The 19,671-nt window shown below is 55.7% G+C and overlaps 3 protein-coding genes across 6 annotated transcripts; 2 read left to right on the top strand and 1 right to left on the bottom strand.

Annotated features, from left to right (window-relative positions):
* Positions 1 to 1,978: 1,978 nt before the first annotated feature.
* Positions 1,979 to 3,830, bottom strand: TSSK6 (testis specific serine kinase 6). The gene has a single exon (XM_019736966.3). It carries the CDS (start codon positions 3,234 to 3,236, stop codon positions 2,415 to 2,417), a length of 822 nt encoding a protein of 273 aa, XP_019592525.1. The 5' UTR covers positions 3,237 to 3,830; the 3' UTR covers positions 1,979 to 2,414.
* Positions 3,831 to 3,976: 146 nt separating this feature from the next.
* On the top strand, positions 3,977 to 11,506 carry NDUFA13 (NADH:ubiquinone oxidoreductase subunit A13). 2 transcript variants are annotated; one of them, XM_019736967.2, is made up of 5 exons: positions 3,977 to 4,133; positions 9,279 to 9,357; positions 10,596 to 10,667; positions 11,071 to 11,140; positions 11,319 to 11,506. In XM_019736967.2, the coding sequence occupies exons 1-5, from the start codon at positions 4,040 to 4,042 to the stop codon at positions 11,436 to 11,438; spliced, it is 435 nt and encodes a 144-aa protein (XP_019592526.1). In that variant the 5' UTR covers positions 3,977 to 4,039; the 3' UTR covers positions 11,439 to 11,506. The 2 variants fall into 2 exon arrangements, with proteins under 2 accessions (XP_019592526.1, XP_088648489.1); XM_088792363.1 differs by lacking the exon at positions 10,596 to 10,667.
* Positions 11,507 to 11,647: 141 nt separating this feature from the next.
* On the top strand, positions 11,648 to 19,551 carry YJEFN3 (YjeF N-terminal domain containing 3). 3 transcript variants are annotated; one of them, XM_019736964.3, is made up of 6 exons: positions 11,648 to 12,183; positions 15,418 to 15,526; positions 17,238 to 17,348; positions 17,575 to 17,688; positions 17,767 to 17,838; positions 19,286 to 19,551. In XM_019736964.3, exons 1-6 carry the CDS (start codon positions 12,125 to 12,127, stop codon positions 19,532 to 19,534), a joined length of 714 nt encoding a protein of 237 aa, XP_019592523.2. In that variant the 5' UTR covers positions 11,648 to 12,124; the 3' UTR covers positions 19,535 to 19,551. The 3 variants fall into 3 exon arrangements, with proteins under 3 accessions (XP_019592523.2, XP_019592524.2, XP_019592521.2); XM_019736962.3 differs by having other exon boundaries at positions 12,010 to 12,183; positions 17,767 to 17,917; XM_019736965.3 differs by lacking the exon at positions 17,238 to 17,348 and having other exon boundaries at positions 17,767 to 17,917.
* Positions 19,552 to 19,671: the final 120 nt, after the last annotated feature.

The raw sequence follows: 19,671 nt of genomic DNA, 5'->3' as shown, positions 1-19,671 counted from the left end.
GGGTGGGGGTGGGGGTGGGGTGGGGGGGTGGAGCGCTAATTGCCCTCCCCAATAGCCAGCGTGGTTTCACCTGGGCAGGCACAGAGCTGACGACAGAAATTAAACCCAAACCTATCCTGGTCTACCTGTAACATCCTGACTGGTGCCCCAAGCTGCAACTCTGACTGTGAGAAGCACACTTATGCGGTGCTTTCTTGGCTCTGCACTCAACCTTCAAGTGAGTCTTTGTTGGATCAGCCACAGGCTCCTCAGCAGACAAGGGGTGAGTCTCAGTTCCTCCTGCCAACCAATGGGATAGTTGCCCTGGTCCCTGAAAACTTGTTCCTTCTGAATGAAGCCATGGCTGTGTGGCCATGGAGCGAGAGGATACTTTGGCCCACCGCTCATACAGATTGCATCAGCGAGGGACAGAAAAAGGCCCGTGCCATACCCCGGGCATTGGGAATGTACCTGTGACAAAGGCCAAGAGGGAACGGAATGATGGAGTAGGTGGTCTTTTAGGCCATATCTTGAATGAAAAGGAGAAAGTTGCTGGAAGTGGGACCAAGTCTCAGATGTGCCCAAGCCTGGCAGGTCCAGGACAAGAAGAGCAGAGTGGCTGGGCCACGGGGAACGGGTGAGAATGGGTTTCATTCTGAGTGCAGTGGGAGCCTTGAGAAGGCTTGAGGTACAGTCCTCCAGTGAGCCACAGCCCTTCCCAACAACCCCAAGGATGAATTCCTGTTCCCATTTTCCAGGTGTAGAGCCTGAGGTACAGTCCATGTCTGGAGATGCACCCTTCCAGTGTGAACCAGAAGGGTTGGGTTTCCTGTTGTAGATGTGAACCAGCCAGGCTTGGAGGCAAGGTACTCCCCCTCTTAGCCTCAGTTTTATCTGCAAAATGAGTGGGGTGGGGACACAGCCTATTTGAAGGGGGTGAAGGGAGAGCTGGCACCTAATCCCCAGGACACCTGAGAGCCATGGATGGTGAGTGAGCCGGGGTGGGGCAGGTCAGACTCCCTGAGCAGCCTCCTTAGAGACTGGTCATGGGCCTCAGATGGAGACAGGATTAAAGCTTAGGGAGACGTTTCCCATACCAGTAACGTAGCAAACCCGATCTTACCTCAAGCTCTATGGGGTCCCCTCTACAGACATACCCCTTTACCTTTTCACCTCTTCTCCATTCCAGCCACAGGAGCTTCCCCGTCAGTTCTCAAACACTGCCAGCTCCATCCTGTTTGGGAACTCGTGGAACACTTGCTGTTGTTTCCAGTGGCTGATTCCTTTAGGGTTCAGCTCAAATATCTGCTTTCAATCCCTCCTGTGTCAACCCCCACCCGGCATGTAGCACAAGGTAACTTTTTTTAATTCCCACGCAATTCTTTTTTACTTCACTTTTCACTTGCCACCTCCCTGAGGGCAGGGATGGATCTAAGCCTTTGTTGAGTCCCAGAGCTTGGCAGAGCAGGTGTGGAGACGGGACTGAAAGAACCAGCTTGCCCGGTGGACTCACCTCAGCCGCGACCTCCCTAGCCTCTTACTCCCACCAAGGAAGGGGCCCTCATGAGGAGAACTTCCACCACCTCCCTACCTCACTTCAGCCATATCTGGGTTCAAATCGCAGCTGTGTCCTCGGGCAGGTGAAATCTGTGTGGGCCTCAATTTCCTCACCTCTAAACGCTCAGCTTATGTGGAGACATCCCCTGCCTCCCTCCATTCCATCCTTAAACACGAGAAGGGTGCTGAGTCCTTGCTCCCTAGACCAGCATCTCCATTCCCAGGATCATCACGACCCCAGGGAACGACCTCAAAGCCCCTTCGACTCTGCTTAGGCTGGGGGACCCAAAAGGTCCGGGTTCGAAACCTCCCAACTCCCTTTTGAGAACTGGAGCAAAAACTCTTAAGTCTTTCTCTAAAATGGAGTACCCGCGCCTGCTTTGCCCCGGGGAGCGAACCCCTCTCCCCTGCTCTGTAAAAGGGGGCCATTGCTAGAGCCAGGTGCGAGGAAGAGCGAGTTTATTGCAAATTACAAACGGGGCAGCTCCTGGAGCGCGCCATCTCCCAGCTGCAAGGGCGGCAGGCTGGCAACGGACACTCTGTGCGCCTGCCCTCGCCAGCAGCTCCTCCACGTAGGTAGCAGACACCCGCCGGGCAGTGGTCGCTCATTCCTCGCAGGCGCAATGCTTTTCTCTCCTCGTCCAGCCCCCTCCCGGGGCCTTCTTGCGGAGAATCGAGAATACGCACGCGCCCTCCTGCTCTCCGGATTGTGGAGGAACTAGATTCCAAACAGGGGCGACTGAGGCCCCCGCCGTCGAGGAAGAGGGAAGGGGAAAGAACGCATGCGCACTGGCACGCGACGGCTTCGCGGGACTCTGGAAGCGCGCCTCGTGCGTGCGCAGTGCTCGGGGCGGTGGGAATGGAGGGAACCCCGACTTTTAGCCGGAGTCCCCCAAGCGCAGCCAGCCGTTGCGCGCTACCTGGCCCGCCGAGGGCCTGGCCGATGGGCTGAACTGCAGCAACTCGGCGATCAGGGCCTTGCAGCGCTCGGACAGCTCGAGGCCCTCAGGGTAGAGAACGCCGCGCTTCTGGCGCCGGGGTAGGCCGGCAATGTCTGAGTCGTCGAAGGGCATGCACCCGGTGACCATGACGTAGAGCACGACGCCCAAGCTCCACACGTCATACTTCTTGGGGTCGTAGGGGATGCCCAGGAGTACCTCGGGCGATGCGTAGGCAGCCGAGCCGCAGTAGGTGGTGCTCAGGTCGGGGTAGCCGTGGGCTTGGCGGCCAAAGCCGAAGTCTGTGAGCTTGACGCGGCGCTCGTCTGGGCTCAGCAGCACGTTTTCGCACTTGAGGTCGCGGTGCACCAGGTGGTGGTCATGCAGGTAGCGCACAGCGCCGGCGATCTGTGCAAAGAGGTCGCGCGCCTGCCCCCCGGGGATGTGCCCGCTGCGTTGCACGGCCTGCAGCAGATCAGTGGCAGCCGCCTCCATCACGATGTACAGCTTCCCATTGCACACCTCAATGAACTCGAAGACGTGCACAATGTGCGGGTGCCGCACGCCCCGAAGGATGGATAGCTCACGCGGCAGGAACTTGTTGACGAAGTCGGGCGGCGCGCGCCGCCGGTCCACCACCTTGATGGCCACTGTGCCTTTGTATTTCTTGGACGTGGCCACCTTCACCTTGGAGTAACTGCCCTCACCTATTGTGCGACCCAGCTTATAGCCGAGTTCGCTCAGGAGTTTGTCGCCCGACATGGTGGCGCCTGGGGCGCGCGGGGAGCAGGAGACGGCTGCTGTCGGGGGGCGGCCGGACTCCGATCTCGGGCCTAACCCATGGCGCTTGGCACCTGCACACCCGCACCCCCATGTGCCCACTCCCGGGTCCCCACCGCCGCGGTGCCTTTTATTGCCCAGGTAACAATTTCTGCCTTGTGAAGTGACCGCGGGCGTCACCCCGCCTCGGGGTGGGCGCCCCCGGACCCCGCCCCGCCGGGGTTCCCCAAGGCCCTAGGGCTTTGTGACTCATAATCGCTCTAAATAGTCCAGTTCCCGATGAGAGGCCACTAGCAAGGGCTCCCAACCGCCACTGGGGAGCGGAATCCGTGCCTGGGATTGGGACGGCTCCTCGCGAGTGACAAATACGAGTAGCCGCCCCACCAACTTCTTGTACCCAGCCCTGACCATGTGGAGCCCTGGGCTCCCGACTGGGAGAAAACGGGAAAGGGGGCTTAGCTCGGTGAACTGGCCCCCTCGGGATCTTGAATGCCCTGAGCAATGCCCCAGCGGGAAGGTCAACGCGATGTCCTTTAGTGCAAGGACCCGGGCGACCCGACGGGCTCCAGGCGGTTACGCCCCGGACGGGAGAAGAGGAAAGAAGGATTCCTCGGCCGCAGCCGGGCCCCGCAGCACGAGCTGGTGTGGGGTCGCTACACCAGCGCCTGAGGGTCGTTGGCCCAGCCCAAGACACGCGCGACAGCTTCCGCCACACTCTTAGTGGCGGCGGCGGCTGCCGGCTACGTCACTTCCGTCCGCGGCCGGAGGTGCAAGTCCCTGCGAACATGGCGGCGTCGAAGGTGAAGCAGGACATGCCCCCTCCGGGGGGCTACGGCCCCATAGATTACAAGCGCAACCTTCCGCGTCGGGGACTGTCGGGTCAGTGTCCGCCTGCGCCGGGGTGTCAGGATCTGGGCCTTCTGGGCGCCGCGGCGGGGGCGGGACGCTGGGGAGGCTAGCGGGCCTCAGTTTACCTGCGGTGTGACGAGAGGCGGAGCTTGGGGATCCCAGATAGCTTCAGTGGTAACAACAACGGTAACTGCTGTAACTTGTCGAGCGATTACTAAGCCCTTTATTTCCTTCTCGTAAGAGCGCAGGAGTCGGTCTTGTTAATTATTCCCATTTCACGGTAGGCTGAACTGAGATTAGTCCAGCCTGCGCCCCAGCCCCCAGCCCTGCGCCCCGCTTCGGTTTCACAGGTGGGGCAACTGACCTCTCCCGCCAGGACCACCGAGGGAATTTAAAAGATGTTCTGTGCGGTGGTTCCTCGCTGGTGGCCCCCACCTGCAGGATGTTCCAGGAATATGTGTTTCTTCAAGTTTTCAAATGTTCTAAGTAACATTTAAAAATTTGTTGTTAGATTCGTCACAGAACAATGTAAGAGAGAAAGTAAAAGGCACCCATACTCTGCACCCAGGGTTAACAGAGAAATACAAAACAATTTAAGGGTGAATACATTTGCTGTCGATCATCAAACTTTACATTTAAAGTCTGTGCATGTTATACAAATCATGCCTTAATTAAAAAATAATTAATGGGCATGGTAAAAAAAAAGTGTAATAATTCAGACAGTAGAAAAGTTAATGTCAAGTGAAAACTCATCCTCCCCCTCCCCTTCTTGGCTTTTTTGTATCCCAGAACAGAGGATGACAAACTTTCTCTGTAAGGGCCAGATAAATATTTTATGGTTTGCTGGCCAGATGGTCTCTGTCCGCTGCTGCTGCTTTTTAAAAACTGTTTGTAAGACCTAAAAGTGTTCTTAGCCTGAGGTCCATACAAAAACAGCTTATAGCTAGATTTGGCACCACGTGGGGCCACTCAACTCATCCTAGAGAAGATTGAACGAATACAATGTAATCTGAGTCTCTTCGTTTCTTTTCTGAAGGTATAACAACACCCAGGTCCGAGCACCCCTCGAGTGTGCTGCATGCTGTCTGTTTACACATAGACTCCTGTGTGACCTCTATCCAGACCAGGCTGCGGAGGGATCACAGCCATCGGGCCTCCCTGGGCTCCCCCCGCAGTCAGCAGCTCTCTTTTTTAAGTCACAAACATACCTTTTATCACAGTCCTCTTCCTGTTCATGACACAGCTGTGTCTCCCGTGGGCTTTCAATACCACTCCCTGGGGTTGGGTCTCCTAATCATACCCCTTTACACCGACTTTCACTGTAGCACATACAAACCCACCCCAGTCTTTCTTGGCTGCACAGGGGTGAGGAAGATACACTTTTGGTGGTATGGTCTTTGCTTGTATACGCGCATTCATTCAGTAACTAGTTGTGGAGTGTGCACGTGGCTGTAGGCCCTGTCTCAAGGAGCCCACTGTCTAGCTGAGGAGATAGACACATCACTCCAGAATTTCCTGCTGTGGCGAGTAGTGGGGCCTGCTTTAGCCAGGGTGGGCCAAAGGTACCTCTCTGAGGAGGAGTCCCCCAGGAGGAGGGAAGAGCAAGTGCAAGGCCCTGTGCTCTAGCCAGTGCCCTGCCTTCATCCTCTGTCCTCCTGGCCCTCCAGCCTTGCCTCTTTTGAGCCGTGGTCCACAGCGCCCCAGCGCACCAGCTGCCCTTCTCTTTCCCCGGACCACTCACCACTAGCGTCCCAGAAAGTGACAAGCTGGCTCAGGCTGCCTTTAATCCAAGCTGCTCCCAAAGTGACTGCTGCCCCCACCTCTCATCTCTCACACCCACCTCCTCTCTGTACTCCCTCCTGTGCCTAGTGTGTGGCCTTTTTTTTCTTGTGTCTTTAATATATTTATTGGGATTCCATATCGTATAATTCACCCATTTCGCGTGTACTAATCACTGCTTTTTAGTTTATTTGCAGTTGTGCAACTCACCATGATCTAAATTTATACACTTTCATCACCCCCAAAAGAAACCCCGTACCTATTAGCAGTCACTTCTCATTCTCCCCCAGCCCCTGACAACCGCTAATCTGCTTTGTGTCTCTGGATTTGCCTCTTTTGGACTTTTCCTATAAATGGAATCATTCACAATGTGTCCTTTTTTGCTGATTTCTTTCAGCGTGATGTTTTTAATGTTCATGTAGTGTGTCAGTGCTTCATTCCTTTTTTCATCTTTGAAAACACCTTTTTTTTTTTTTTACCATTTTAAATGCTTTTTAAAATATATTTTTTTAAATTGTGGTTGACAGTGCTTCATTCCTTTTCATGGCTGAATAATATTCTTGTGTGGATGGACCACATTTTGTGTATCCATTTACCACTTGATGGGCATTTGAGTTGTTTCTACCTTTTGCCTGTTGTGAATGGTGCTGCTATGAAGAAGGTGTGCAGGTGTCTATGTGGCATGTGTTTCATTTCTCTTAGGTGAAATTTCACTTAGGAGTATAATTGCTGGGTCACTAACTCCATGGTAAATATGGTAACTCCACAAATAACATTTTGAGGAACTGCCCAACTGTTTTCCAAATTGGCTGTACTATTTTATGTTGCCACCTGCAATGGATAGGAGTTCCAATTTCTCCACATCTGAACAATACTAATTATTTCAATTATTTTCCTTTTTTTTTTTTTTTTTTTGAGTCTTGCCATCCTCCGGGGTATGAGGTGGTATCTCATTGTGGTTTTGATTTGCATTTCCTTGGTGATTAATGGTGTTGAGCATCTTTTCATGTGTTTATTGGCCATTCGTACAGCTTCCTTGGAGAAATGACTATTCAAATCCTTTACATGTTTTTACGTTGGGTTTATCTTTTTACTGAGTTTTGATAGTTCTTTACATATAGTTACCAAGTCTCTTATCAGATATATGATTTGCAAGTACTTTCTCCCTTTCTCCCATAGGTTGTCTTTTCAGCCTGTCGATGGTATTATTTGTAGCAAAAAAAGTTTTTAATTTCAGTGAAGTCCAATTCATCTATTTTTTGTTCTTTTGTTTCTTGTGCTTGTGGTGTCTCGTAAGAAACCATTGCCTTATCCAAGGTCACCGAGACTGACTCCTCTGTTTTCTAAGAGTTTTATAGTTTTAGCTCTTACATTAAGATAAGATCCATTTGGAGTTAAATTTTGTGGATAGGGGAAGGAAGGAACACATTTTATTATTTTGCATGTGGCTATCAAGTTGTCTAATTTGCTGAAAAGACTATTCTTTCCCTATTGAATTGTCTTGGCACCCTTGTCCAAAATCAATTGACCATAAATGTGAGGGTTTATTTCTGGACTCAGCTCTGTTCCATCGATGTACATGTCTATCCTTATACCAGAGCCACGCTGCCTAGTACACACAGCTGCGTGATACGTTTTGAAATCGTGAAGTGCAAGGCTTCCAACTTTGTTCTTCTTTTTCAGAATGGTTTTGGCTGTTCTGGTCCCTTGCATTTCCATATGAATTTCACAATCTGCCTGTCAATTTCTGTGGGACTGTGGGGGGAAGGTTGGGTTTGTCATGGTGGGCAGGGATGGTTGGGATTCTGATGGGGACTGCTTTGGATGTAACTAAATTTGTAGAGTGCTGCCATTTGAACAATATTAGGTTTCGATCCGTGAACACGGGGTGCATTTCCATTTATTTAGGTCTTCTTTAGGCATGGCCTACACACCCTTCCGGGCATCCCCCTCAGCCTTCCCCACCATATTGGCAGCTCCAGAGAGACCTGGGATCCCACCCTCGAAGCCGTCAGTGAGGAAGAGATGAGTTAGAACTGCACCATTGTAAAGGCCGCCTTAGTCCTGGAATTTATCTCACAGATGGGCCCGTACTTGGGTGGTTGGTGTAAGGACATGGGGCTTTGACAAAGAGCCCAGATCTGTCCCCTGGGGCAGGGTCAGAAGAGGAGGCCCTTGGGCCTCTGTGCACCTATTGAAAAGAATGGGGCAGCTCTGCTGAAATGCCCAGCACAAGTAGCCAGTTGGGTGTGCCGGGAGGGACCCTGTCCTCAGCACAGGAACCAGGGTGCTCTCGCTGACTTGGACCCATAATGTGGAACTGTCTTACCCTAAGCTGGGGTTTTAACTGGTTGACCTCAAAGGGGAAAAATGGAACCAATGTCTCATTTATCTCCAGGTCCAGGAGAGGTGTGTGATGAGCTCTGTGCAGGAGCCAAGCTGAAGAAGAAAGAGCCCCCACTTTGTCCCCCCACAAGACCCAGGGAGTGGCCTTACCCACCATTTACCGGTCCTTTACTGGGTGTTAACTGGAGCTTGATCTGGCTGAGTTTGTCCGTGTGTCACAGCAACCACGAGGTCTGGCCAGAGAAGAGATGAGGCTCGAAAGAAGAGGGGGTGCAGGGCGAACCAGGCCCCAGGTGACTGGGCCTCCCTGAAGACTCCATTAGGCCCACAGTCTGTCAGTCAGGATTACAGCTTGAATGCCCACTGGTGCTCAGTAAATATTCATGACAGCCTGTCCCCTGGAGTCTGGGCGTAGGGGCTTGGCCCTGCTGGGCCTGGAGCAGCAGCATCCAGGAGCCCAGGATGTGGGAGGCAGCCCCTGCAGGGCACTGCCTGCCTCTGGCAGCCCCATGCAGCCCCCTGTGGGTAGCATGCAGGGAGGTGGCCCAGGGAGGAGGAGCCCCCATGGAGCTGGGACCCAGTCATGGACACCAAACTTCCTCTGGGGACTGGCCATCTGACTGGGAACCAAACTTCTAGAAGATGGTCGGGCCAAGGCCACCCAGCCGTAAACATCTAGACCCATGGACCCTTCTGCAGTCCCTACCCTGCCTCTACCTTCCAGAAAACCCAGCATAGGGGCACAGCCTTGCCTGTAAGAGAGAAGCTGAGGCAGCCTGATGTCTCCTGCCCGCAGAGTGGGTGACCGTGAAAGAAAGTATTCTGCAGCTGCGGAGAAGGGAGGGGGCGGTGGACATTCCCCAGAGACAAAAAAAAAAAAGTCTGAAGAAATGTGAGCCATCTCTAGGAAGGGGTCATGGACTCTCACCTTCTCCCTCGTCCATATTTGTGGAATATTTGCACAGCGAGTAGATTATGCTTCACAAGAAGAAATGACAAGGGTGGCCTGTCCCTCCTGCGGGTGCTGAGCCGGTGCTTCTCTGTCCACAGGCTACAGCATGTTCGCCGTGGGCATTGGGACCTTGCTCTTCGGGTACTGGAGCATGACGAGGTGGAACCGCGAGCGCAGGTGAGGGTGGGCCCATGCCGGTGGACTTTGGGTACATCAGGGCCCCTCGTCAACCCCCAGGCCTTGGCGACCCAGCAGGTCTATTTCTGGGCTTTACCACTGAGGATTAACTAGTAAGCAAGGAGCTTGCCTCCAGGTGTTACCCAGACACCCCTCGGCCTCTGCTGCTGGCGACAGGAGGGTCCAGGTTAGGATAGCTCATAGGGTGGAGGTAGAGGGGCAGGCCTGGGACAGGTTCTCGTAGTAGGTTTTTGTCCAGGTGACCAGGCCATGATGCTCTAAGGGCTTAGAAAGCAGATCATGCAAAGCAAGGGCCAGCCGTGCAGGGCTGGAGGAGCCAAGGCCTGCGGTGGCCTCGGCTCCGACTCCAGCTGCTTGGGAGCTCGCCTGATGCCCTGCCAGCTGACTCTTCCTCATGGGATCCCCCCTGGCTGGGCCTCTCCACCCTGTCCCACCTGTGTCATGTGTCCTTAGCGCCCCCTCATGAAGCCAGGAATCTCTGAGGTTGGTGCTGGAGAAGGCCCAGCTCATGGAGGGGGCCCCACATTGTTGAATGAAGTGAGGAGCACCTACTGGGTGCTCTGTGCTAGGTCCCCACACTGGAAAGGTGAGACCCGGCGCAGACTCCCAGGGGGCATGGTAGTGACTGCCTATGGTGAGGGCAGCAGCCTGAGGAGTGGGGCTGGGGGAGGGGGGCGGAAGTTCATTTGCCCCTTCCCTGTGCCTTTGTAAGATTCCTGGTAATGAGCGGACAGGGTCGGAGACCACTCCCTGGGCCCATCCAGCTCCACTCCCCCCACCCCTCAGCACAGACAGGGCTGGTGGCTTGGAAGACACAGAAAAGCTGGGAGAAGAAAGGAGCCGCCTGCCTGGGGCTCACACCCGAGGTTATTTTGAGATGAAGGGGACGTGGTTTTGTAAGGCCCAGAGCCCCGTGATGAATGCCCCCCCTCCCCCTTTACTGCAATTATCCTAGGCTAATTTTAGGATTAAAAAAAAGTTTTTAATTGAAAAGAAAGTGTGAAGCCAACAGTCTTGTGGACCAACGCCTGTGCCAGCTGGGCCCCCCCCATCTTGGGCTTCTGGTGGGCAGAGCCCACGCCCTGCCCCACTTGCTTGCCTCTTCCCCCAACCCCCTTCCCCACGCATCACCCTGAATGTCAAGGGTCTGCCTTGCCTGTCCTCCCCCCACCCTCCCACCCTGATCTGATCCAAGTGTTGGTTTTGGGGTGTCACAGGCGCCTGCAGATCGAGGACTTGGAGGCTCGTATCGCGCTGATGCCGCTGTTGCAGGCAGAGAAGGACCGGAGGTGGGGCTGCCACGGCCAGGGTCAGGAGGGCACAGGCCTCAGTGTCCCAGCCTGCAGCGCGGGACACAGCCAACATGCAGATGGAGACTGACAGCTGCATCTCGCACACGGGACTGCCGTCAGTCCTTGAAGAGGGCCCTAGACTTGACTTAATTAATGTGGAGACCAAAGGGGGAGGACAGGAAGGCTTCCTGCAAGAGGGGGTGTTGGGACTGGAGCAGGAGGATAGTAAGAGTTTGCCGGGGAGAGGGAATGAAAAAAGAGGGGTCAGTGTGTCAGGTTCCTCCATCTCTTGGCAGAAGATGATGGAGATGTGGAATTGGGAGGGTTCTGGCAGGTACATTAGGCAGGGGCCCCTTGGGGTGCTCAGGCCGACCCCCCACTTGCTCCTCTGTCCTTGCAGGATCCTGCAGCTACTTCGGGAGAACCTGGAGGAAGAAGCCATCATCATGAAGGATGTGCCTGACTGGAAGGTGGGTCCCTGACAGGCAGGGCAGGGGTCTAAGCCACTGCAGCAGTGGCCTAGAAAACCTGGGGCTGAAAGGGGTAGTGGGTGCTAGGGGAAGGCAGAAGCTTCGTACACAGTGGCCAGCAGGCTGTGTGGGACTGAGGGGGCAGCTGCACCACAGCCTATACCCGCTGTCCCTGCAGGTGGGTGAATCTGTGTTCCACACAACGCGCTGGGTGACCCCCATGATGGGCGAGCTCTATGGACTGCGCACGAATGAGGAGATCATCAACGCCACCTATGGCTTCATCTGGTACACGTAGGGCCGCCCCTCAGCCGCTGAGCCTCATCCCCTCCCGACACGAGAGAATAAAAGCTCTGGAGACCTGCCTGCCTGTGTGCCGGGGACTGAGTGATTGGCGGAGGAGGGGCGCTACTGGGTCACACGTGGTGTGGGGACACAGGGACTGGACCTGGTGGTTCTGTAGAAAACACCAAACAAGATGGCCTTAAAAAACACCCAGAGGCAGCCCCTGGATCTACTACCAGCCTCGACTCCCAAACGTGCCTGGACTCCTACCTCTTTTGAAATCATGTTTGTTCCGCAGCCCACCACTCCAGGCTGGGGGCTTCACCTGCGCACAGCGTGGTGGGGTAGGGGCGGGTAGGGACCTGGAGAGGAGTGCACGATGGTGGCAGGGGTGGGTCCCCGTAATCCCATAGCAGGGGTGACTGACCCATCGCTGTCCTTCCAAACTTCGTTCCTTGCCAGCATCAGCGTGTCTTGGCTTCCCTCCATCCCGGCAGCAGCTCCGCTCCTGCCATGAAAAGGTTAAGTCCGCCTGCCCCCCCCCACCCCCCCACCAATGGCCGCGTGTATCGCCTTCGCAGCGCCTCCTGAATGGCGAGCACGCAGGGTGGGCGGGGAGGGGACGGGCCTGCGCTGGATTGCTCTTAAAAGGAGTCGGCGGCAGTCGTACTGCGCTTCCGCTTCGGCTCGCCTCGAATCATGAGCAGCGCGGCTGGCAGGGACCTGGCCGAGGCGCCTGAAGAGCGGCATTTCCTCAGGTCAGCCGGGGACTAAAAGGCGGGGAACCAGCCGGGGACCCGGAGGTGGGGGCATGGCTGGGAGGGGACCCACGGAATCCAAGGCCCACCGGGCATTTCGCTGGAGAGGCAGCCTGCCAGCTGCCCATGCCTCCAAACTGCGTTGCCTGGGAAACTGCATCTCCGACAGGCCCGCCCCTCATGGATTATTCATGAGTACGGCTACTCGCCCTCATCACCCCTTACTCCGACCAGGGTCCACCTCCCCTTTCCATGTCCAGGGACTGGAGCCCCCATCCCTCCTGCATCTGAACTCTTACTCTCAGCTCCTCCAACGCACACACCCCCCTTGGTTGTCCACTTGCTGCTGTCACCTAGTCCAGAGAGGGAAACAGGCCTGGGGAGGGGAACCACTGCCTGAGCTAGGGCTAGGCTGGTTCTTGAACACAAGCTACTTGCCAGTGGATTGGTAAATTTGGGGTCGAGCTGGCAGCTGTGGCTGTCTCCCACCTTGTCCTAAATCATCTTGTGTGATACGGGACCCCAAGGAGGGCTGTGGGTCTGTGTGTGTGTGGAGGGGACCTCACTGGAAACCATATTCATCCAACACCCCTTGTCCCATCACTTCTGCCCACTGTCTAATTAGCCCCTTTTCTCAGGGCAGATATTGTCCAGTGACTGGCTGGTGTCCAGATTCAGCCTAAACACCCAGGACATCCAGAAGAATGTTCTAGAAGCTGGAACTATGACTTCATCTGGGATAGGGGCCAGTTGTGTGGGGCCTCAAACACCAACTGAAAAGTGATGGGGCTCTAGGGGTGGGTAGGAGTGGAACACTGAATGAGGGGAGACGAGGCAATGAGGTTGGAGACAGTGAGGGGCATATAGGTGTGATGAGGGCTTTGAATATTCTCTGAATACTGGGGAGCAGAAGGTTTGTGACAGGCTGCTGCGATCTGGTGTTCAAGTTTTCAAAGCTCCCTCTGCTCGTATTGTGGGTGTGTGTGTGTGGAGCAGGGCATAGACTGCTGGAGGCAGTGAGATGAGCAGTGATGGAGGGCTGCCGGGAAGAGGCACGAGGATGGAGGCAGGGAGAGCCGAGACCACAGGGAGCGTCTCAGTCTGGCATGGGGCACTCTGGCCTCAGCTTCACCTCCAAAAGAGCCCACTCCTCAAAGCATTTTGGGAATGTCAGGCTCAGTTCCCTTTGAAAACAGGTCACCTCAGCCCCTTTGGGACTGGTGGGCAAATTGTGAGTCTCAGCATCTCTCCTCTGGGGGCTGAAGTTGGGGGAAGCAAGAGGAACCCTCATGACTGAGCACCCACCCTTCCCCCTCCCCCACTGGCCCTGATTTCCACTCACACTCCACCCAAAGCCACCACCCCAGGGACAGAGGAAGAGGAGGAATGGAGAGTCCTCCCTTCCTCCTCATCTCCCCCCCCCCCCCGCACTCCCACCCTCCTGTGGGGGCTGCAGCCAGAACTGCAGAGAAATAAGCCACATTCTCAAAAGATTTTCTGGGGAGCTGGGCCAGCCTGGGGGGTGGGCAGAGCTCTTCATCTGTCCCTACTGTGAGTTGCTTTCTCCACCCAGTACTTCAGTGTCATCCCATAGTGGCTAAACACAAGCCCGGCATTGAATCTGGCTCTGGTTGCCGGTATCTCAGGGCATGTGGCCACCCACCTTGTTCTCAGCCTTCATCTCCCCCATCTGCGTGGGCCCCTAAAGTGTGTTCGTGACCCAGTTTCTCAATCTCGCTCACTGCTCTAGCCATACCAGACTCTCTTCTGTCCCTTGAACCTGCCAAACTCATTCCCACTACAATGCCTTGGCCCATGCTGTTCTTGCCACCTGGATTATCTCCGATAGTGCTCCAGGCCAGCTCCTCCAGGAAGCCCTCCCTGACTCCCCATCCCACAGTACTCCTTATTCCCCACTTCTATCCCTCCTGCCTGCCTGGCCTGATCACACTGTAAAATTGGCCCAAAGGTGGTGGTTTCCTGTTCACAAACTTGAAGGAGGGAACCTAGGGTTCATTCCCACAAACCTCTACCATCTGTAGGTGTGCCTCTGCTGTGTTGCTCACACTTTGAATGTGGCTCTGGAGACAGACATCAAGGGTGAAGTCTCAGTTTTCCTACTTGCTTCCTGCGTGACCCTGGGCAAGCCACTTAATTTCTCTGAGTTGTTGGATGTTCTTCTAACTCTTTGGGGCCTGGTGTTATCATGATCATTATTTTATTATTATTACCCTCTCTAGGGTCTGCAGAGCTGGGGGTAGGTACTGTTCCCCAGCAGTGAGGGGTCCTGCCTAGGGGAAGCTGGCATTAGGCCATTGACCCTGCCCAGCTGCCCAACCCTTGATTGTGGAGTGAGGAACACCTGTCTTCACAGCCAGTTCTCCCTCTCAGTGTCCACCAAGCCCAGGCTCCTTGCAAGTCCCCTAAGCCAGAGCCAGCGTGGTCCCTGCTCTTACAAGGAATGGCCCAACACTTGGGTTACTGCTCTGCTGTCACCATCTTGAAATTCTTAATTTTTCCACAAGGGGCCCCACATTTGCATTTTGAATTGGGCCTCTAAAACTATCTAGTCCATCCTACCTTCACTTTGGCAAAGGAGGAAGCAAGATGCAGAAAGATGAAACGTACCCTAGTCAGTCAGCAAGTTGGTGGCAGAGCTTCACCTCAAGAAAGTTGGCCCCATATCTCTGGGCACAATTATTCGAATTTTACCACTGCCTTTGAAGAGGAGTCATCAATGAGTCTCAGAGCTGCGAGCCCTACATCCCCCTCCCCAAGTGAGCCATCAAATTCCTCTGCAACCTTCACAACCCTCCTCACCCAGGCACCCCTAGTCCAGTTGGCTGCCTCCGGCGACCTGGAGCTCAATCAATGGTTCCCTCTGCCTAAAACCTGCCCATGGCCCCATTCCTCTTTCTGGGTTCCTCCCACCTTGAGGGTTGATGGCGTATGGGTCCACTCGGTCTCCCACCCTTTGGGGCAATAGAAGCAGCAACAGGCGCCGCCGCGTGCTTCCTCGACCACCAGAGGGCGCCCGCGCCTCAGGCTTCGACTCAAACCTCCCGCTGCCTGCCAAGTTCCAACGACCGCTCGAGTCAGATGGGGAGTGGCGGCAGGGACTGACTGGCTTGGAACTTTAGTGGAATATTTCTGGCTCCATCCGAGCCTCTGTCTCTAGGTCTCTGTCTTCGTCTCGCTATGTCTCTGAGCGTCTCTTTCCACTCCGTCCCCCAGCACGGAGGAGGCGGCTGCACTGGAGCGGGAGCTGCTGGAGGATTATCGCTTTGGGCGGCAGCAGCTGGTGGAGTTGTGTGGCCATGCTAGTGCCGTGGCTGTGACCAAGGTACCTAATCCCTGACCCTCGGACCTTGACCCCAGCCAGATAGCCAGCCCACCAGAGCCAAGGCCTAGCTGCATGACCCCTTTGGCCATCATGGTCCAGCCCATCACTCAGATGAGGAAACTGAGGTCCTGAGAGGCTCATCACTGGGCCAGACCAGGCAGGAGCCCAGGACCCAGCATGTCACTGCGGGTCAGAACAGAGACTGAAGCTGCCGCGGGGCCCTTGTGGTGCAGAAAGGAACACCTGTCTCTGCCACTTCCTGGGTCTTGGTCATGGGGAACATTCGCTCCTGCAGTCTGAGTACCCACAAACAACCCTGTGTTATGTGGGGAAACTGAGGCTCAGAAGTGGGGAGGAGCCTGAGTAGGATCCCAGGGGATGGGAAGCATAGCTGTGTCTGGCTCTGGGGCAAATCCTCCATCCTCGAGGTGCCTGCGAGGAACTCAAGAGTAAAAGCAATAACAATACCTCACGTTACCTCTGAACAAAGGTAACAAAACTGACACCAGTTAATAGAAATAAATGCCTTAAAAAGAGCCCAATAGAGTCAGGGCTCAAGCATGTAAACTTTCTCCTCTTCCTCTTTACTGCTGTATACTTAAAAAACAACAACTCAGTTTCTCTATGTGGACTCAATTTTTTTTTTTTTACGTAAATGTTTTTAGTTCCAAATGAAACATCCTAAGTGAGATGCCCAAAGGAGAAGGAAATGGTGAAAATCTAAGTCACAGAAGCAAAGCCAATGTAGTAAACTACTGCCTGGCTCTTTGTGACCAACCTTCCGGTTTTTGCCCTGAAAGTCCCAAGTCCATCTGGAAACTCCTTGGTCCCCACCAGCCAGGAGATGTCGCCCTCCCCCTCCCTGACTCTGAATGTGGTGTGGTGGGTCCCAGGGCTGGTCAGGACTTCACTGAGACCTTGGGGAGGAGACAAAAATGGAATAACTTCCCCTCTGTGTGGTTGGAGGTTAGAGTACGGCTAGGCCTCCCAGAGCCACTCTGGGGCCAGGGAGAGGTCCTATGGGCCTGTCAGAGCATTTGTCACTCCTGTTTGATAAAGGCAGACTGAGGCTGAGAGAGGAGATGGAGCTGAGACCATGCAGAGTCAGGGCAGGCTGGGACTCTAGCACCAGCGTGCTTAACTCAGTGTTAAGGGAGAGAGATGCACAGGCCTACAGAGACGCAGACAGTCTGAGAGAGAGACTGAGATAAAGGGACACAGAGAGATGGAGAGAGACACGAGAGTCTGAGAGATACAGAAAGAGAGGTGAAGACAGGCTGAGGAGAGCGACAGGCGGAGAGAGGGCATGGCAGGTTGGAAAACTACCTCCCTCCCCCCCAACTTTGGGGCCTCTGGGAGGGCCTGAGGCCTGGAAAATGGGTGGGGGCAGGGCAGCCACTGCAGTGGAAAAAGGTGGAAGAATGTCTGCAACTCAGGCCGAGAATAAACAAACCACAGTCCCGCTGCCTGGTGGTAACAGGAGGCACGTTTTCCTGGCTTGGCAGAGCCTGAGGCAAGGACTGTGTCTCCAAGGAGGAAACTGAGGCCCCAGAGGCTCTCCCCCTCACCCAGAATGCCCCTCCTTCTGTCCTATCCTATTGCCTCCAGGCCAAAGCCCTGTCCCTTTCTCTACATGAGGCCTCAGTTTCCCCACCTGAACAAGGAGTAATTTCTAGCTCCATGCTTTTGCTTTTGCTGTGCCCCCTGCCAGGTGTTCCCCTTGCCTACTCTCTCCCGGAAGCAGAGGACAGTGCTGGTCGTGTGCGGCCCGGAGCAGAACGGGGCGGTGGGGCTGGTCTGTGCCCGGCACTTGCGGGTGTTTGTGAGTAGCAAGGACCCCGTTGGCTTCTCAGGTTTACGCCCCCACCCCATCCTGGTAGAAATTGATTCCTCCTCTTGGTAGTGTCCCAGGGGAACACAGGCTGCACAGGTTACAGAATATGCCCAGTAGTTGCCCCAGGCAGCAGAGGCTGCCTGGTGTCAAGTATGGGGTCTTGGCAGAGCCTGGACAGGCCCCTCCACTGACCCCGTCCTACCCCCCTCCCCAGGAGTACGAACCGACCATCTTCTACCCCACACGCTCACTGGACCCGCTGCACCAGGACCTGACCACCCAGTGTGAGAAGATGGACATCCCCTTTCTGTCCTATCTCCCCACAGAGGTCAGTGCTGAGCAGGAACTGAGGGGCAGGTGGGGGATGGTGTCCCAAGGCCAACCTGACCCTGCCTGCCCTCCCCAGGTCCAGCTGGTCAACGACGCCTATGGGCTGGTGGTGGATGCCGTGCTGGGTCCCGGCGTGGAGCCCTGTGAGGTTGGGGGCCCCTGCACACGTGCGCTAGCTACGCTCAAGCTGCTGTCCATCCCCCTTGTGAGCCTGGACATTCCCTCAGGCATGCCAGGCAGAGGGGGGCACGTCAGGGTCTGGGGGACATGGTCGGGGGAGGGGGGCTGTGCTCTGGCTTCTGGTGCCCTGGCTTGTCTGCCCAGTCTGAGCCTCAGTTTCCCCAGTGTGGATGGATCATGCACTCTGGGTATGGCAGAGAGTCACGTCCATCCCTCAGAGGAGGAAGACCAAGGCTGTTGCCCAGGTGACCCTGTGTCCCCTGCCCCCCCACACCCAGCCCAGCGTGCCCGCTGCCCACCCTGGCCCAGTTGCCCAGGCAGACGTGAGCTCACTCAGCAAAGGCCTCGCCCATCCTGGCCGCCGCCCCATGCCTGTTGGAGCCATTAGGCCATGGGCAGACGGAACAAACAGCTGCTGGCCAGTTGGACCCTCCACAGGGGGTGGCCGGACTCATGGGGATGTCCCCTGGCTTGCAAGACCCCAGCGCCATGTCAGCAGGGTGCCACAGAGCTGGAGGGGGGGTTGGCTATGAGGAGGTGGGCTGTCTAGTCTAAGGGTGGGGGCTAGGGTCACAGATAGGATTAAACTAAGAGGAAGAAGGCTTTCAGTTAGTGGCCCCAGACTCCAGTCAGAGGCAGAAGAGAAGGGACGTCCCCTAGTCTGAAGGTGGAGGGTCGAGAGGTGGCAGAGGCTATGGCCCAATGAGGCAGGTGGTGGGGTCCTGCCAAGTCAAAAGGCAAGATCTAGCCTGCAGGTGAAGACAGAGATGTCAGGTCAGAGGGAAGACTATCTAGTCAGAGGGCGGAGGATGGATACTCAAGTTGGGTGGCGAAGGGGGCACCTGTCAGAGGCAAGAACCTGAGGCAAGGAGACAGGTCTGATGGGGGAGGCTTGTCTGAGGATGGAGGCAAGGTTGTCCTTTGAGTGGGGATCTGCTCAGAAGGGGGGTAGGCTGGCTGGGAAGTCTGGGGGGAAAGAGGCTCTAATCTGAGTGGGGAAGCTCAGGATTGATAGAGAGGGAGTATGGGGACAGACACTGGCAGAGGCATGGGTCAGATTGGGAAAGGGCAGCCGTGGAAATGATGTAGACTGAAGGCAGAGGTTGAGTCAGAGGGAGAAGGAAGATTCGGTAGCAGGATGGGAAGAGGGGCAGAAAAGTATGAGGGCAAGGCTCTGGCTAGAAGGGGAGGGAAACACCTCCAAGGAGGGAAAGAGACTGGTCTAAGGGTGGAGGCTCAGTTTTTTTTTTGTTTTTTTTTAATGCAGAGGCAGGTCTGACCAAGACTCACGTGTCAGAGAGCAGAGGCTGGGTTTGATGGGGAAGGGTTGATGGCTGGTGGGGTGGCAGGACTCTCTTCTGAGGGCGAGCACCCCTCCCAGCTCACCATCCCCCCTCCCGCCCCTCCTCCCTCAGGCTGGGACGCGGAGACCGGCGGTGGCGACGGCGAGGACGGGCTGCAACCCGACGTGCTGGTATCGCTGGCGGCGCCCAAGCTCTGTGCCGGCCGCTTCTCCGGGCGCCACCACTTCGTGGCCGGCAGGTTTGTGCCGGACGACGTGCGCCGAAAGTTCGCTCTGCGCCTGCCGGGGTACATGGGCACCGACTGCGTGGCGGCGCTGTGACCGCCTCCCGCACCCACGCAGCTTGGACGTGCGTCAATAAACAGACGACCCACCACCGCCTCGCCTCACCTCCTCTGTGCGCCGCGGGTGGGCACACTCGGGGAGGGAGTTCCCACCGGTCGCCCGGCGGCCCGAGGCGGGAGGGATGGAGGGCAGTAGCAGAGTGGGACTTTCCGC

The sequence above is a fragment of the Rhinolophus sinicus genome, chromosome 15 (genome assembly GCF_057876585.1).
Source record: "Rhinolophus sinicus isolate RSI-liver-muscle chromosome 15, RSI-T2T, whole genome shotgun sequence".
Classification (NCBI taxonomy): Eukaryota; Metazoa; Chordata; class Mammalia; order Chiroptera; family Rhinolophidae; genus Rhinolophus; species Rhinolophus sinicus.
The sequence above is the reverse complement of the archived record's forward strand: the minus strand, read 5'-3'. Positions and strand labels throughout refer to the sequence as shown.

Coding starts and splice junctions, on each gene's coding strand:
- TSSK6 (XM_019736966.3), bottom strand. CDS start 3,236: ATGTCGGGCGACAAACTCCTGAGCGAACTCGGCTATAAGCTGGGTCGC.
- NDUFA13 (XM_019736967.2), top strand. CDS start 4,040: ATGGCGGCGTCGAAGGTGAAGCAGGACATGCCCCCTCCGGGGGGCTAC. Junction 4,134..9,278: donor TCCGCGTCGGGGACTGTCGG/GTCAGTGTCCGC, acceptor CTCTGTCCACAG/GCTACAGCATGTTCGCCGTG. Junction 9,358..10,595: donor AGGTGGAACCGCGAGCGCAG/GTGAGGGTGGGC, acceptor GGGGTGTCACAG/GCGCCTGCAGATCGAGGACT.
- YJEFN3 (XM_019736962.3), top strand. CDS start 12,125: ATGAGCAGCGCGGCTGGCAGGGACCTGGCCGAGGCGCCTGAAGAGCGG. Junction 15,527..17,237: donor GTGCCGTGGCTGTGACCAAG/GTACCTAATCCC, acceptor GCCCCCTGCCAG/GTGTTCCCCTTGCCTACTCT. Junction 17,349..17,574: donor CCCGGCACTTGCGGGTGTTT/GTGAGTAGCAAG, acceptor CCCCCTCCCCAG/GAGTACGAACCGACCATCTT.